General features: G+C 44.7%; 1 protein-coding gene across 8 annotated transcripts in view; it reads left to right on the plus strand.

Annotated features, from left to right (window-relative positions):
* The window catches only part of RAD51B (RAD51 paralog B), a 700,041-nt gene that overhangs the window by 650,224 nt on the left and 33,457 nt on the right, over positions 1-16,360 (plus strand). For 2 of the 8 annotated variants that reach the window (XM_059722893.1, XM_059722892.1), the window contains exon 11: positions 12,292-12,442. The exons of 3 other annotated variants lie outside the window; for them this stretch is intronic. In XM_059722893.1, coding sequence (XP_059578876.1) covers positions 12,292-12,431 — 140 coding nt within the window. In that variant the 3' untranslated portion in view covers positions 12,432-12,442. Of the gene's footprint in view, positions 1-8,781; positions 8,848-10,855; positions 11,006-11,581; positions 11,773-12,291; positions 12,443-16,360 lie in introns of those variants that run through there. 3 more of the 8 variants (XR_009460145.1, XM_059722897.1, XM_019476918.2) reach the window with 3 other exon arrangements.

Here is a 16,360-nt window from a genome sequence, read left to right on the forward strand (position 1 = left end):
TGGAGCAGATCAAGGCACAGATGGATGGAAAGAAGAGGTCAGAACTGTGCAGTAGGGAATGACAAAGAGGCTTCCATTCCATCTCCCATCCCTGTCATCCATGGATTCCCCACATCTTTGTCCCCATTCAAAACAAGAGCCCAGTGACTCGGTATTAGTCCCTGCCCTGTCCTGTTTCTTTCCCCCAGCTCTTCAATGTGTGCCCTGAGGAGCAGGAGCCAGGCTGGACAGGACAGGGAAAGAGACAGGAGACACTGCAGGGGCACTGAATGGGCAAATGTACTTTCTGAGGCTGGGGTAATCACTGTCAAGGAGGCCAAGGCACTGAAGGGGGAGAGCTTGGGGGTGCTGAAAAATTAGTATTAAAAAACCCTCAAGAAAATCAAATGCTCCAGACCTTTTGCACAAGGCCAATGTGGTTCCATGTTGCCTCATGCCTCCACCGAACTTAAAAAGGTTGAGGGCTTTTAATATAAAGGACAGCAGCAGCCTTTTAGCTTCTCTGATTTCATTGGCGGAAGTCTTACTAAAGTCACAGCAGTCCGGTACTGCTGAGGCACCCCATGCATTTCAGCAGAGGTCAAAGGTTATAAATGCCCTATCCTCTCCTCGCCACAGCTTGTTTCTCTGGAAGACACGCAAGAGAAACATTTCCAAGATGGTCTCTAGCTGAGTCACATCACTTACTGCTACCACCTTCCTTTTCCTTGGAGTCCTCCTAGCCAAGTACATGGCTTGACCTGCATTAGATTTCAAGAACTTGGAAAATTTGCTGCCCACGGTGGTATGGCCAGAGCCCAAAGTGGTGGGCCAGGTAGGCAGAGTTCTCCCTGCCTGGTACTGCAACTCTTGTGAAATCTCGTTTGATGCTCAGGAGGAATTTTTTTAATGGATCTCTTGGAAAATAGTGTTCAGAGGCCTGACACTCTCTGTGATAGATTTATGGGTTTGTGCCATTCCATAAGGATGGTAACAATTCCAACCTTTTGAAGTTGCTGAGTCAAAAAGGGTCAGAAGAATCATCTGTTTCCAGGAACATTTTTAAAATTACTTTTTGCCCTGCTTTTCCAAGAGTTCTCCTTATGTTCTGACTTCAGTTTATGGTGCCTTTCTATGTAACACAACAGAGCCTTTGTCAGGGCTTCTACAGAACCATTTACAAACTGTTAAAATCCTGACTGCTTCCTGTGCTGGGCGTTATTCCACCAAAATGAGCAGCAGGCCAGCCCTATGAATAGTCCTTCATTGAATAGGCCCATTGACTTCTTGATTGCTCATGTCAGCAAGGATCCCAGGATTGAGCCTTAAGGAAGAGAGCCTAGTATGGAGGAATCCTGCTATCTTCATGGGAGGAATGGGGTGGATTCACAGAGCCTCCCCCACCCTACCCCCATTGTACTATAATCCTACTCACTGCAGAGTATAGCCTGGTGGTATAAACCACTAATTATCCTGTAAATTTCCCAAGGAATGTATTATTCAACAGTAAATGCATCTGTCTGTTTGCAGGGATATCACATGCACTGTAATCTTCTCTCCCCTGCATCATCAGTTTGCATACTTTTTTAAATTTGTGTGGGGGAATTCAGTGAATGACTTATACACCAGCGTGAGCCAGGCAACGGGTGGCCAGGCTCTGTAGTTTCCCCCACATGGTTTCAGAAGTTCATCTCACTCCCAGCCTGCAGTGGTCTCTTTGCCCTGGCCTCCCACACATATAACATGGCTAATGTATCTTAGTGCTGACCTGCTGCATCTCTGCTATTCCAGCCTCAGTGCCCTATCACACAAGTGCTGAATCCACCCACACATCCACATCCCCTGGTACCTGGGCCTCCCTCCCACCTGCAGTTTGACAGAATCATATTTAGCGCCCTGATGTATCTGACCTCCCTTTTTCTACTGTCTTCCATCAACACTTTCCCCAGGAAACTGGAAATATTTAATGAACTTTTGACTTGTTCTAAATGTTGATCCAGAAACTCTGCTTTGAAAAACACACTGATCCTAAATCAGTGCTCAGACAAAAATGCTCAGATATAGGTAATCGGTTTGCATCTGGGCATTGCCCTCTGATGGCAGTAGAGGCACAATTGTAAAATGAGTTATTAAGTCTGCTCCAAGGGGAGAGGTCATCATAATTCACCTTGTATTTGACATTAAGTGGTACCCACATTGGCCATCACAACAGAAAGACCAAGGAGCCTCATCTCCGGGCAATGTCTGAACTGATAGTTTGGATCACGTGCCCAAAGTTACCCTTAGGGTCACCCTGAAGCCCACCAGACTTGGGCACTGTAAACCCCTGGTGGCCATCCAGCTCAATCTTAGAAGCTCTGGAGAATGTTGGAGTACGAGGTTGACATCTCTCTCACTCATCTCTCAGACCACCCCTGCATGCAGCATGTCCAGAATTTACACAGGTGTGCAGATCCGTTCCAGTCACAAGCTTGCAATTCCAGGCCTTCTGCTCCTCACCTTCCTCTCTTTACTGTCTTAAGCAGAGCTAACTGTGGAAAGAAAGATGACTAATTTTCAGAAGGGCTCTGCTTCACAAGTAAGGAGCATAAATATGAGTGGCTTTGGTGTGGGCTACCAGGTGTAGGATGCAGCTAGGAAGTGGTGGTTTCTGGGACTTGGGCTGCTTTAGGGCTATTCCAGAGTCAGCCCTAAATATGAATGTGGACTTAGCCTTAGAATTGACTCATGGTTGGTATGGTTTGAGGGAGAGGTTTGCTCTGCAGTTGCCCTGGCCCATACCTGTTTTCCATATAAAGAGAGGATTGCAGTCTCCAGGACAATAATCTGGCACTTTCTGTCAAAACTGGCTTAATTTAAAAGTGAAACCAAGAGACCGTTTCTTTGCAATTTCTGCCCCTCCTAAAAGGGAGCCCCAACTGTTTGTTATCTGTTTATATCTTAACTTAGTTCAGCACAAAAAGTTCACAAAGAAAATTCAGCCTTCCAAGATCCATAAACTTGATCAGTATTTTTATATCCCTGGAAGCGGTGGCTTTGTTTATCTCAAGAAGTCCAAGAGTAAGTTGAATTTGCTATTTTTGATCTATCTGGAAATAAGCAAAGGAGAGAGGTTTAATTGCAAACAGACTGAACTTTATATAGGAAATATGTATGTCCCTTGGGGGTGCCTAGAAAGTGAAGGTCTGAAATTAAATCTGTTATCCCTGTCTCCCTTGCTCCCTGAAGCACGTAGGCCTGGAACAGGAGGGGCTGCTGCATGCTAGCATCACAATACAGGTTTCCCTCGCTTTATGCGGGTTCTGTAGGTGTGAATTCACTCTTATGCAGTGACCATTTTTATACCAAAAATTTGTTATATGCGAGGTGAATTCACTCTTATGCTCTTGGTATGGTGGAAGTCCGCAGTCAGCTGCTTTGTGCGGTGCATTGTGGGAGTGACGCGCACCAAAATATAGTCTCTTGTGTGGATCTGTGCTCCTCACTCTTTGTCTGCGACACGTGTTTCTGTAGGTGCCATCCCCATTGTGCTTGTGTGTGCTGTCTGCTGTTGGCGGTACCAAAATTGTCTTGTAAAAGTGGTAGAAATGGGTCTGGGGGTCAGTACAGTTGAGGTCTTGGAACGTGTCCCTATTTGTTACATTGTAAAGTGGGTTTCTTTTATGAAGATTTGCGTTATATACCGTTTTCCAGGAACGCATGTGCAACATAAAGCGAGGGAAACCTGTAGTTTCTATCCAGTGTTAAAACATCAGCCATCTCAGTACCAGATTAGCAAATGTTTCTCAGCACATATGAACTTCAGGTAACTAGAAGTACGTGTGTTTGTAGTGAAAGCATTTAAAGAGCACAGAGATATGTTAGGAAAATAACAGCTGCTATAATAGGATCCTCGTTCACTGCAGACACTACATAAGGCAGGAATGCTCTGATTCTAACATTTCACCCACATGTTTTTCAAGAGACTGCCAGCGCACCCAACCAGTGAAACCAATGATAAGTGTTACACATCAGAACAGCTCCCATTGGCCTGCCTAGCAATTTCTGTTTGCCCTCCCCTTGAGTGGTTAGACGGGTGGGCAAAATATGGCCTGCAGGCCAGATCCGGCCATGGCCACTTTGGTCAAACACCATTTCCCAGCAGCTGTGGCAGCGGCTTCTTCTGGCTGCCGCTGCTGGACCCAGCCCTATTGCCCGGGCACCCCGGGCCATCTGCCCCACACCCACTACCTTGGTGGGACCCATGCAAGCAGGATGCATGGCTGGGTGGCTGGGATCAGCTCTGGAAAAAAGTGGAGTTACTATTAGGTCAAGTGAGTAACTGCCTGTGGACACCAGGGGTGCAGAGAGAAGTGACAATTTTTGCCTGATCTGGCCACAATAAACAGTTCATAGCTGTAACCAAACACAAGTGCACAGCTTAAAAATGGCAGATTGAGTTAAAATCTGACCCCTCATTGCATGAGCTATAGATAAAGACATTTCAAAATGTAGCATCTTTTGTAACTTGTGTCTGGGCAGCTCCCAGCCTGTCACTGTTTTCAGAATGGGAGGGGGAAAAGGAGTAAAGGGAGTTTGTGGGTTTTTCATTCCCCCCTGGAGGGAGGGTCAGGGGGCTCCAATACACCCACTCTACCCTTCAGCACCAGCTGGGGAGCCCCCGAACTTCACTCCATCCACTACCTTTCCCCCCACTGTTCTGAAAACAGCCGGTGCTGGCAGAGGGCCTGGCCATTGCTATGGGAACCTGGCTGCAGGCTCCCAGGCCCCGCTAGATTCCCCTCTTCCCTGGTACCAACACTGAACTTCTGTTTGGTCTGGGGTAATGTAACTCAGAACGCTTTGCAAAAATCGTTTTGAGTTACAGCTTGGAGCTGCACTTCTGTCCGTACCCCTTGGTTCAGCCTGGGCCCAGGAACACCAAAAAGGTTCAAGAACAGTCATCCTTACCAGATGACTAGTCCCCAGATCCATGGGCACAAGAAGCATACGTGACTTTCAGCCACCCGCCAGGGTTATCTGAACAAACTTCTCAGCCTTTTAATGCCCTTTTTCAGTTTGTCTTTATTGACATACATCTGAGCTGGAAAACATCCTCGCCATTTACCCTGCAAGTTTCTGTTTTTATCTTAAAGTTCCTATAAATCAAATGTTGTTTGGGGGGTTGCAGGAGAACAGGCTCCTCCTACTTTCCTTTATCTATTCCACAAACTAAATGATTATTTTGAAATCGATAAAATTCAGTCAGTGTCCTGCTCAGGAAGAGCCTAGTGTACCAACCATCTTTTATTTGTTTGGTCCTCTTCCCTGTGTGCACCTTTTGAGAAAGTTGAAGTGGAACTGGGCTGAATCAAACCAGTCTCCATTCACAAGCTGATAGGAGATTGGCTAGGGAGCTACTTACAGAGCATATCTACACGTGCACTTTAATGCACAGTAGCCTATTCTACTGTGCATTAAAACACCATGGCAAAAGTAGTGTTAATACGCTAATGCGCAGTAGAATTAGTCTGCTGTGGATTGGGTCACTAAAAAGGCATTTGCTTTTGCAACTACATGTTAGGGTAGCCAAATGTGCCTTTATGTAGTACCTCATATTACAGGTACTAAACTTAATGTGCAGTAGTAAAAGTGCATTCATGAACACGATGCACCCACAAACACACAAAAAATACCAGTGGGTGCCTAGCTACTCTGACCCATGTTGTATAGTAAATGTTTATATCCAGCTCCTTCCTGGAAACTCTACTAGTGTTTTGCTTGTCACTTCTGAGCCAAAATGCTCCCAAGGCTGGACACGCAAAAAATGAAGGGCTTTTGCTCCTTTCCAGTGCCCCCAGACAAATCCTCAAGGGAAGGGCAGGTACAGGCCTCTGAAGGTGGCAGCCATTGTTGTTCTTCCAAAATCAAATGCCTCAACGGGGCAGATAGAATCCACACATTGAGCGATAATAGCAGGCCATGGCTCATAGATTTTGAAGCTGATATCTGACACCATGCAAAAGAGAGAATGCTATAGTCTAGAAGAGCGGCAGCATGCTCCAGCAGTATCCCAAGTTCCTGCATGCAGCTGCCCTTGCCGTGCTCTGGCGGATAGTGTGCCACACTTCTATGCTAGTGGCATGTTCGCCAAGCTGCCAGAGGGTGCAGTCAGTGCTGTACCACAGTCCTGAAGGCTGCCATTACTGCCCTGCTTCTTGCAGTTTGCATTCATTGCCACACTCACGAGTACTACCCTGTTCCCTTGGTCTGAATCCCAAGCTCCATAGTCCACATACTAATAGCTGTGTGGTAAGGTACTGAATTCTGAATGGCCTTCTGGCATCAGCACACAGAGGGGACCACAGATCCTTAGATTGATTGCTTGTAAACCAAAAAGCATATTAAAAAAAGAGAGATAAAAATAGATGGGGAGCCTAGGGACCGGAAAGGCAGCCAGCAGAGATTAGACACACTGCTGGTTGACTCATCCAACTCATTTTATTGCAGCTCAGTTCTAATAACGGCTGTATTATTTCAGCTTACGTGCAGCGAGCCGACATTTGTTTTGCATTGAAACGTTTGCCCATAAATGCTCTACATCTTTCAGTTCTCCCCTAGTTTCTCAAAATTTCAGATTTTACAGAGGAGAGGAGATGGCTCCAAAAGGGAATTGGCCAAATCCTCAGCTGGTATAAATCAGCAAAGCTCGATTAGCTTTAACAAGCTGTGTTGATTTATGCCAGCTGAATCTGTCCTGAGATGTGCCCTGCTTCCCCTTCCTGTGCAAATGTTTAAGAAGAGAAGCTTCCATTTCAGTAATGGATGTAGAGCTGGGTAAAAAGTATTGGAGAGGTGTGGTGGCAGAGCAGATGAGGTGTCGTCCTCTCCAAAGGTGCAAGTTCAAGCCCTGCTCCAGAATCATGCCAAAGGTCAGCTCTAGTTAACCCAGATGGAAAGGGATAGTTGGTCATTCAGGCTGGAGACTCAGTGACAACCAGGCATGTTAGACACGTCTCTCTATTATGTACTATGAGCTATAGAAACTGGGAATTGAAGTCCTCTGCTTAGTTCCAGACTGGGTACAATACAGGGAACTGGGATGCAAATATGTTAACACATGTGGCTCAGCTTGTTCCATCTGTGTCCTCTTTTCCAAGACTGCCAAGGAGAACCACTTGTGCCGCTTGTAAAACAGGTACCTGACCATTGTGAATTGGACTAAGACCACCCAATCATTTAAAGAGGCCACCAGCTATGCACTAGATAATTTTTAGCCACTAGCAATTTGGGCTTCTTAGCTGAGAAAAATAAGTGTTTGTCTTTTATTACTAACCCTTGAGCCATCCAGTCTCTCTCTTGTTAATAAGTTGCTGCTGTGTTGCTGTTTGCTTTCCTTTGGATTTTGCTGTGATTTTAAATGAGAAGTTTATTTACATGTTGGCCTCCTCAGTTTCTCTTCAAATGCTGTGAATTGTAGAGCTTCTGTAATACTGAAAAGTGCCATTATCTTCCCTCTTTTGGTTTGGATTAAAAAAAACCCGACAAACTAACCCCTTCCATGCCCCTTCCCACCCCCCCTCCCCCCCAAAAAAACAACCTTGTGACTTTATTTAATTTGTGTCTTGTCTTTTTATTATAGAAGTTGTGTGATAATAGGCTTTAACACAGGGCCAGCCTGTGTAACTCTTGATACATCCCACCACAAGTGTGGTACAGTGACTTTATCTAAAATTGGACAAAAGCACCCACCCTGGGCTATAACCTCACAGCCAAAGAGAGGGGTCAAGCTGGCGTATATTTATTTCTACAAATGTATAAAGATAAATTCATTCCAGAGCTATTCTGTTAATGTCAGTCATTTTCCACCAAAGATGAATTGGCCCATTTTTTTCCTTCATAAGCTTATTGTCAAGGTTTTGCATTTCTGGTGTCAGTAATTCACAGGAATAAATGGTGAGGGAACAGCAGGTATGTGTGGGCTAGACAGAAATGTGCGTCTGAAGTGAGTGAGAGCTCCTTAAGAGGTGAAGTTGAGAAGGAAGCATGTGGAAAAATGGGACAAAGTAGGAATGCAGTAGGGAAAAAGGAAGCCACAGTACAAATTAAAGATTGCGAACAACAGGGCCAGATGCCAGGAGCCTCAGGAAAAAAAACATTGATTAGCCCGACTGTTTGCTTTACTATATAAAAACTGACCTCCTTGAGGAACTCTTGGCTTTGGCCTCTTGGGCATTTGAGTACGTGCAGGGGAACCACTGCCATCCTGATGGTAATAGAAATATACAAAAAAGGCTCTTCTGCCCAGTGGATTTCCAGTCAAACCAGGTGCAAACGTCTTTCCTGGCAAGAGCTCTGGCCACATCAAGATGACAGCATCTTGCTCTTTATCCAACCAGGCAACTTCTTTAGATTTTTTTCTCCAAATTACCGTAATAATCCCAGTCCCACTAGCCGTGTGTGTGTGTTTGGCTCTTATTTTTTTTCATAGTCTTATTGTCAAGTTTTGGCTGATTTGAGCGATTTACAGGAATAAATGAAGAAGTAATAGCATGCTCATATGCATCCATAACGAGCAGTACAAGTGTGACTCATGAGCAGTCATACCGGGATTGATGGAACCCAGAGACTGTGTGCCAGATCTGACTCTGCACCCAAAAACCATGGTGAAACAAAGGTGGTGTTACACTGCTGCTAGGGGCTCTGGGTTATAGTCCACCTTGTAACCAAGCTGCCAGGAGTCCTTATGGTCCATGTGGCCCCATGGGTAGTTGGGATTAAATAAAACATAAGAATAGTCCAGTCATTCTCCCTTCCTTCCAGGGACCAGTGCCAGCTTCCTGGGCAAGGGGCCCCTCTGGTAGGTGAGATCCCCCATCAGATATAGAGGTAAGAGACTTTCCTCTTCATTAGGGAAATTCCACTGCACAAAAGTGCCATAGAACAAGTGTTAATCAGGCCCAGTATGCTTTGTAGTAGGTAGAATCATCCTTAATTGAATATGCTGCACCATCTGCTACTTTTCACAGTCTTTTTTCCTCAACTGCTCATTTCATGGAGACCTTTACTGGGTGGTATTTTTCTAACTACTGTGCTTCACTGAAAGGGAGAGGGAAATACTAGAGTTATAGTGGGTATCTATGGACACCTAAAACTTGTCTGGCATGTGCTTGATGGCCTTTCCCTAATTTTTGAAGCTGAACAATTGTATCCTGGATGCATTGTGAATGAGCCGTGTCGCAGAGCTGGTCTGAGGAGGCAGACAAAGAGCTTGCATAGAATTAACTTTTTTATTTCAAAGCTTCCAGCAGCAGTCTCTCCCTTTTATTTGCCCGGCTGTTACCTGCTTTTTAAATCCTGCCGTCCTCCATTCCCGAACTGCAAGGCAGCTGTAGGGGTGGTCTTGCTTGTGAATTCTGCTTGCACAATTTAATGAACTAATATAAACTTTAGCATAAAGGAGCACTAGGTGTTGCAAATAACACATAATAGTAACCTAGCAGGAACTGAATGCACCCTCTCTCTTCTCTTTTAAAATGAAATGGCACAGAGCTCTTTGCTGTTGCATATTTGTAACATTTGCAAAACCTTTTAGAAATGTGGTGTACTGAATTTCACAAAACCCCTGTGACGCAGGGGATCATTGTCCCCATTTTGCAGACAGCAAAATAGAGAGCCTCCTTGCACAAGGCCTCAGAGAAGATGTAGGTTTAGAATTTGGGTGTGCTATTGCCTACAGCTCGAAGCTCAAACCCTGAGGGCAGGCCAATGTATAATACACGGAGGAATCCTCTCACACACCCCCTTACTAGAAACCTGGAGTAAAACAATCCAAGTATAGTTATCTCAGCAGCCCAAAGCTTCTAATCTATGTAGAATTATTTTACACATTGAAGTATATTCAGAGAGCAGCCTGGCTGACATTTCTCAAAAGGATTTCATATACTGTATATAATACCAAAACAAACAGTGCTGGGATAGGCACAAAATGTACACGTAGAAAGCTTTTCTACCCTCTCTCTCTGCACGTACTTGGGAGGCTGGGGTGGAGGGTCAGATGAAGATAACCTGCAGCTGCCTGGGGCCCAAACTATCTGAACAGTTGAGATTCTCTGTGTTAAAAGAAGCATTCCAGTGTCTTCACTTAGGAAGCAAACAGTGATTTTAAGCTAAAATGGAATAAAATCCCTGAAGCAAGCTTAACTTAGGAATGTGAGGGCACAGTACCAGAACAGAGGAACATCACTAAAAAAGGAAGGAAGGACACAGAATACTTTGCACTAAAATGACACCTTTCATCCAAAGTTTTCAGAGGTGTTCAAAACTATTAATAAAACTGTGCAGTACCTCCTGTGGGAGGATGAACTCTCTCTGTATTACAGGCTTGGAATCCAAGGCACTGCACATCATTCAACTCCTGCTTAAAACAGTGGATTTATACCTTGGATGGAGTTGGCTCAGAGAATATAACTTATGCAAGGTCACGTAACAAGTCAGTGACATGGCAGGGAATAGATACAGGCAGTCCTTGGACTTACGACACAACTGGCTCCTGAAAACCGCGTCTTAAGTCGAAATGTAGTAACTTAGAACCAATTTTCCCATAGGAACAATGTTATAAATGGGGGATTGGTTCCCGAACCAAGGCCTGATACCTTATTTTCACCAAAAAGAACCCAGAATTTTGTACTCAATCAATTATGGATGAGAAATATAGCTACATGAATGTATTTATATTGTAAATAGCAATCATATTGATTTGGAAGGACTTCTTGGAGGTTACTTTGCTGGACTTTTTGAAGGGCTCTTGGTTGGACTTTTTGAAGGGTTCTTGGCTGGAGTCTTCTCAGGAGTCTTGGCTGCAGGTTTTTCTGAAATTTTGTCTGCTTTCTTAAAGAAAGTGTCCAAGGAAGTTTGACCAGATGTTCTCCAGAGAGATGGGTGACCCAGCAAACTTGTTTGCTTACATGGTATCGTATTGGATCAAGCATCATAAAGTTGAAACTGATGTCAAAAAGTTGAAACAGAGTGGCAATTTATAAATGTCGTAAGTGCTCTTCATTGCAACTCGAAACGTCTTAAATCGAGGATGCCTGTACTGAGATTCAGCCCTGGTGTGACTGTTGATTTCAGTAGAATTATAACAGGGGTAATATTGGCCTCAACCATTCTGATTCCCCTCTTTAACTGCTGAACAACACAGCAAGTCTTTTTACTCCTGTTGAATAGACTAATCAGGGTTTTAGTGAAGGGTGGGAGCAAATCAATCAAAATGCTTCTCAAATATGAGAAAAATTTGGAAGTGTTCGTGTACAGGTTAAGTTGCTTCTGCTTGAATTTCTTTAGCTGAAGTGAAAGATGAGAGACGTTTTAGGGAAGGAATGTGTGGGAGTAAAAAATGAAAGCAGAGTGGGGCTGAAACCCTAGAAACACACCACTGCATGACGGAGTGCAACACGTGGAACCTGCTACTTAACTAGCGATATTCGTGCGGCCAGAGTTCAAACCATATTAATGTAGCCAAAATGCTGGCAGCCACACATTAACCAATCATTGAAAAACGAAATATTATGTCTTTGTGAACATAGGAATACTATATGCAGTGTAACTATTTCCTTCACAGGCTTTTTTTTGTGCTGGCATTTCTGAAATCAACAGCCTGTCGTGTTCCAACACAGCCTGAAAGGAGATATATAGGAGTTGCACATAGCAAGAAAAAAAAGAATGAAAAGGAGACAAGTTTCTGTACAGTTCATATAGCACCTGTTTCTGTATGATACCTTTCAGCTTGAAGGATCCCAAAGCCCTTAGCAGGTACATAGACATGAATCACTACCCCATGGCTGAAGTGCAACCACCTCTAGACTGGAACACAGTTGTGTTCAGTCATCCCTGAGTGCTTAAGGTGCTTACTAGGAATCTGCTCTGTTGGCTCTGGTTCCAGCTTACCCAGACTCTCTCTAGGAAGGGTCAGCCCATAAAGGTACTGTCCCCATTACCACATCTTCCCTTCCAAGCCAAAGCTTAGAGAAGCAGTACTAGTAAAGCACACAGTTACAAATGCCTGTGACCTAGCTAGTAACTGAACAATGTTCAGTGAGTCTGTGAGGGGCCCTGTGCCATTGCTAGGACTTGCAGGGTGTGTGGGCCAGGAGCGGTCCGAGGCTTTCGGGGGTGCGCGGCGGGCTGTGGCCAGCAGCCCTGGCACGTGGGTCGGGGAATTTGGCACGGCAGACTAGAATTAGGTACGGACGCGTAGAGGTTGATTAAAGATTATTTTACTTACACCGTAGATGGTCGCGGTGCAGGCAGGAAAACTTGCTTGTGTTGTAGTTACAGATAGAAAAGAAGAAGAGTGGACAAGAGTTCTAACCGCGAACTCTGGTCCAAGGCCGGCTGAGAGCTCTAGAACTGCGAGCCCGTTGAATCAACCGGACAAAATAACCCGAGAAGAGCTCTGGATACCACGATGAGAGTCTGAAAGGTAACTCTCCACGAGCGCGTAGGGAAGGGTACGTTGAGGGATCAGGTGGCGACGGGGAGAGGCTAGAGGTTGATCAGGCCCCTATATCCTCCTTAAGGCACACGCTGGGTTCGTTAAGCTCCACAGCGTGCTTAGAGTTCTTCACAAGATGTGAAGTCCTCCTTCTCCTCCTCCAACTTGGGCGGAAACTGCTCAAGCCTCTTATACGGCTAGCAAGCCAATCGCTAGCCGCCATGTGGGAATAATTTTAGAAACAGCCAATAGTGGGACACAAATTTACATACGGGTGGCGGGAACTCCTTTGCACCAGGGTTTTCTCTATGCAACTGAGAATTACACCGTGCAAAGAAAGCTCCTCGTGGCGGGAATTAATTCTGCAGTGCCGAAGCACACACAAAATCATACCCTTTGGGTCATGACACAGGGATAGAATATCAGGTGGTGGGAGGTGACAAGTTACCTTGTTGGGATCATTGTGCCCTGGAGCTCTGTTGACTCAACCTATTGTAATGATTCCTTGCTTGCCTGAGATCTCCTAGGGCAGAGGAGGATCAACCTCCAGCCCATGGGCCACATATTGCCTGCAGAGCCATAACTTCTGGCCTATAGGGCTCTCGTGTCAAAAAATTTGATGGCAGGAGAGCAGTGACGGGTAATGTTGCCACCCGTCCCCACTGCCAAATTTTCAAGCTCCACAGGGCCAGGCCATGCCCCTTCCTGCCCATGCGGCTGGATTGGGGCTGAGCCACATCCCCTCCCTACTCAGGAGCCAGATTAGGGTCTGCCTCACCAGCGCACACACAGGATCAGGCTCACTGGATGCATCCGGCTCACGGACGAACTTGGCACCATTCATCTGACCCGAGAGGGAAAAAGGTTGGGCTCCACTCACTTGATGGGCAAAACACTAGACTTAGAGATGAATTTGTCCCTCTCTCCTGGGATGTGGAGATGTTGCCTTGTTCTCTTTATTATGGAACAATCTGGAATAACCACCTCTAAGCCCGGTGTAAACTCTCCTGTAATAATATCACTCCAGCTTGTGACCGTTGCTTATCAGGACAGAAACACATAGTGTCATTTTTATGAAATTGTAGCAGCTCCTGGAATACTTAATCTGTCCCTTTATGTTTCCGCAAGTCCCAGTGAGTGACATCAGTTTCTAATAATGTGCACATTGTTGTTTTCAGTTGAACAACACATCAGTAGGTGCTACCCTCTAATTCAGCAGAGCTAGATATGGATCAGTCTGACACTGCACCATTTTTCAGTAGGTGTGTTAATATTTTGGCATCATTTTCCACCAACCCATTTGAACCCATGGCCATTGGGCATCTTTTTGCAAAAGTGTTCTCAGGTTCATATATCAAGCATGTAGATTAGGTACAGATTTCCTTACATACTTCACCGTTCCAAGGAAACATTGTGCCTCCTTTCCTTGTCTATTGAGGCATGTTAGTGATGGGATTGCTTTAATCAATGTTACTATACTCTACCCATCCACCTTGCTGTGTTAACCCCTCACAGACTTATGTTATTTCCACTGTGTGGAATTATCATTTTTTGTGTTGTGTGTTTAGAAGCTCTGGTTTCTTCCAAAGCTCTTTAGACTAGTGGTTCTCAACCTGTTTAGAGTCAAGGGACCCTTTGATAGATCTGAATCACCCCTTAATAGACTTGAGGCACCTATAGGAAAATGCCAGCTCTTAGTTTTCACTTGTTTTGTTGACTAGAGAAAATAATAGAGCAGTTCATCTGTTGCAAAGACCAGAACAGTTCAAAAAGTGTTTAACGCTATGGATTCTTATTTGGAAACTCTGGATTTACTTTGTAAATTATGTTTGCATACCTAATAGTGCTAACATTGCAAGGCACCCCATGGCACCCTGGAAAGAATCTCAAAGCAACCCAGGGTGCTCTAACACCCTGGCTGAGAATCACTGGCTTAGACCTTCTGGCCATGCCCTTTTGCTGATTTTTCCCAGATCAAAACATAATTTCTGTAAACATTAGTATTCCTTGTGGCATCAAAATTTTATTATAATTTTAATGAAATGCCTTGAGTGTCAATCGCAATCCATAGCAGTTTGCAGAAATGCTTTCTCCCAAAGGTGCTGTTGAATATGCAGAAATGTACGTTCTGTTTTTTGAGAGCACCTGCCAGAACCCTCCTGATGCATGAAGCATGCAAAAATATTTGGCATAGGCCATTGTTTCCAAAGATTTTTCCCCATGTAGGTAGTGGAGAATGTTTCCCTTTTACATTTTTAGGTTATGCATCGACCTAAAAGGAATAAGCTAAGGGTATTATCTTTTATTTTATAGTGACCCATACACATCCCCACTCTGGTTTCTGAACTTAGTTGATGATTCCCAGAGATATAAGCCTATTCAGATTCTCCTTTAGCTTCTGCCTTGGGGAAGGGAAACTTGGCTGAGTTGCAAATTGTGGGACACCCTCAAACTCTTCAACTCTTTGATCCTTTCCCCCTCCAACGACCATGCTTTTTTAATGAGACCAAATGTTAACAAACTCTTAATCCAATAGCTGGCATTCTTTTTTCTCTTGCTATAACAAGTTATGCATTTTCCCATCTGTTATTTACCTGTTTAAACCCTTCACCTCCAATCATTATGCTTTTTTAATTGGAGTTAATAATACTGTGTGGCAACATGTTGTCTTGTGCACCAGTGTCCTACTTAATATTAGCAAATATTGCATTTGCTTTCAGGATGGCAATCTAACAAACTTCTATTGCCACACTGTCCATTACTCCTATGAAGAATTCATCTGAACTAGTGGTGCTGTCATCATCTTCCCCATTTTTTAGGCAGTGCACACTTTTTCTTGGGCTTGCAAGTCAAAGTGCTGTACTCCATTACATTTCGACCATCTTTCCCTGCCTGTCCATTATTGTGTTGTTTGTCAGAGTGCATACAGATCAACCTGTTGTTTTTGCTGGATGTCAAATTTGAGAACCACGTATCTTTCTGCCATCATGTCTTTTGTAACATTTTGGATTCTCTATTGCATGTTCACTGTCACTCCTCAGAAGCTTGCTTCCAGGCAGGGTGACTTCTTTTGCTTGGGTTAAACCCTTTGTCCAGAATGAATCTATTGGAAGGTGGCCCAGAATTCCCCTTGCGGTTTTATTCCAAATCAGAATCATGATTTGATTTGCTATGAAGAACTCTCAAATCTTAAAACTTCCTCTCTCCTATGGCTTCACCTTTATTTTGCACTCCCATTTAAACTTGTATCACTCATATATTTCATTCTTAGAATGAGTACAACACTCTTCAAATTTCTTTGGTGTAATTTAGTCTCCTGGTTGTTAGTACGTAGGACTACTTGCTGCCTGCCTACCAATGCCTGTTGCTTGCATATATGGAGTTGAAACTATCTCCAGTTGTTTGCCACATTTCCAGAGAGTTTCTTTTCTAGTAGGACTTCTAACTCATCCTTCTTCCTCACAGAGGATTTCTTAGTTCTTTTTTATTCCCGGTACTACCACGTAGTATTCAAGGATCTCTCACAGCTGAAGCGCTATCTGCTTTCTTCTGTTGCTGTTTTCCAGAGGGTTCCAGCCCTCTGTGAATACTACCAGCATGTGGCATCCCACCCAGATTCTGTTTGACAATTATATAGGGTTACCAAGTAGCAAAAAAGGGGACACCTGTGGGAGGGGGAGGAAAGAGGGCAGGGGCATATGACTGGTGGGGGGAGAGGAGGGCAGCAATATGCCCGTGCCCTGCCTCTGTCCCTCATTCCTAAACCCCAGCCCCCCCTCACTCCCAAAGCACAGGCCCTTGCCCCCCAGCCCTGCCAGTGCCCCTCACTCCTGACCCAAAGCCCCCTGCCCCCTAGCCCTGCCGCTGCTCCTCACTCCCAATCCACAGCCCCCTGGCCCCCTCAGC

The sequence above is a fragment of the Alligator mississippiensis genome, chromosome 2, assembly GCF_030867095.1.
Source record: "Alligator mississippiensis isolate rAllMis1 chromosome 2, rAllMis1, whole genome shotgun sequence".
NCBI classification, from domain to species: domain Eukaryota; kingdom Metazoa; phylum Chordata; order Crocodylia; family Alligatoridae; genus Alligator; species Alligator mississippiensis.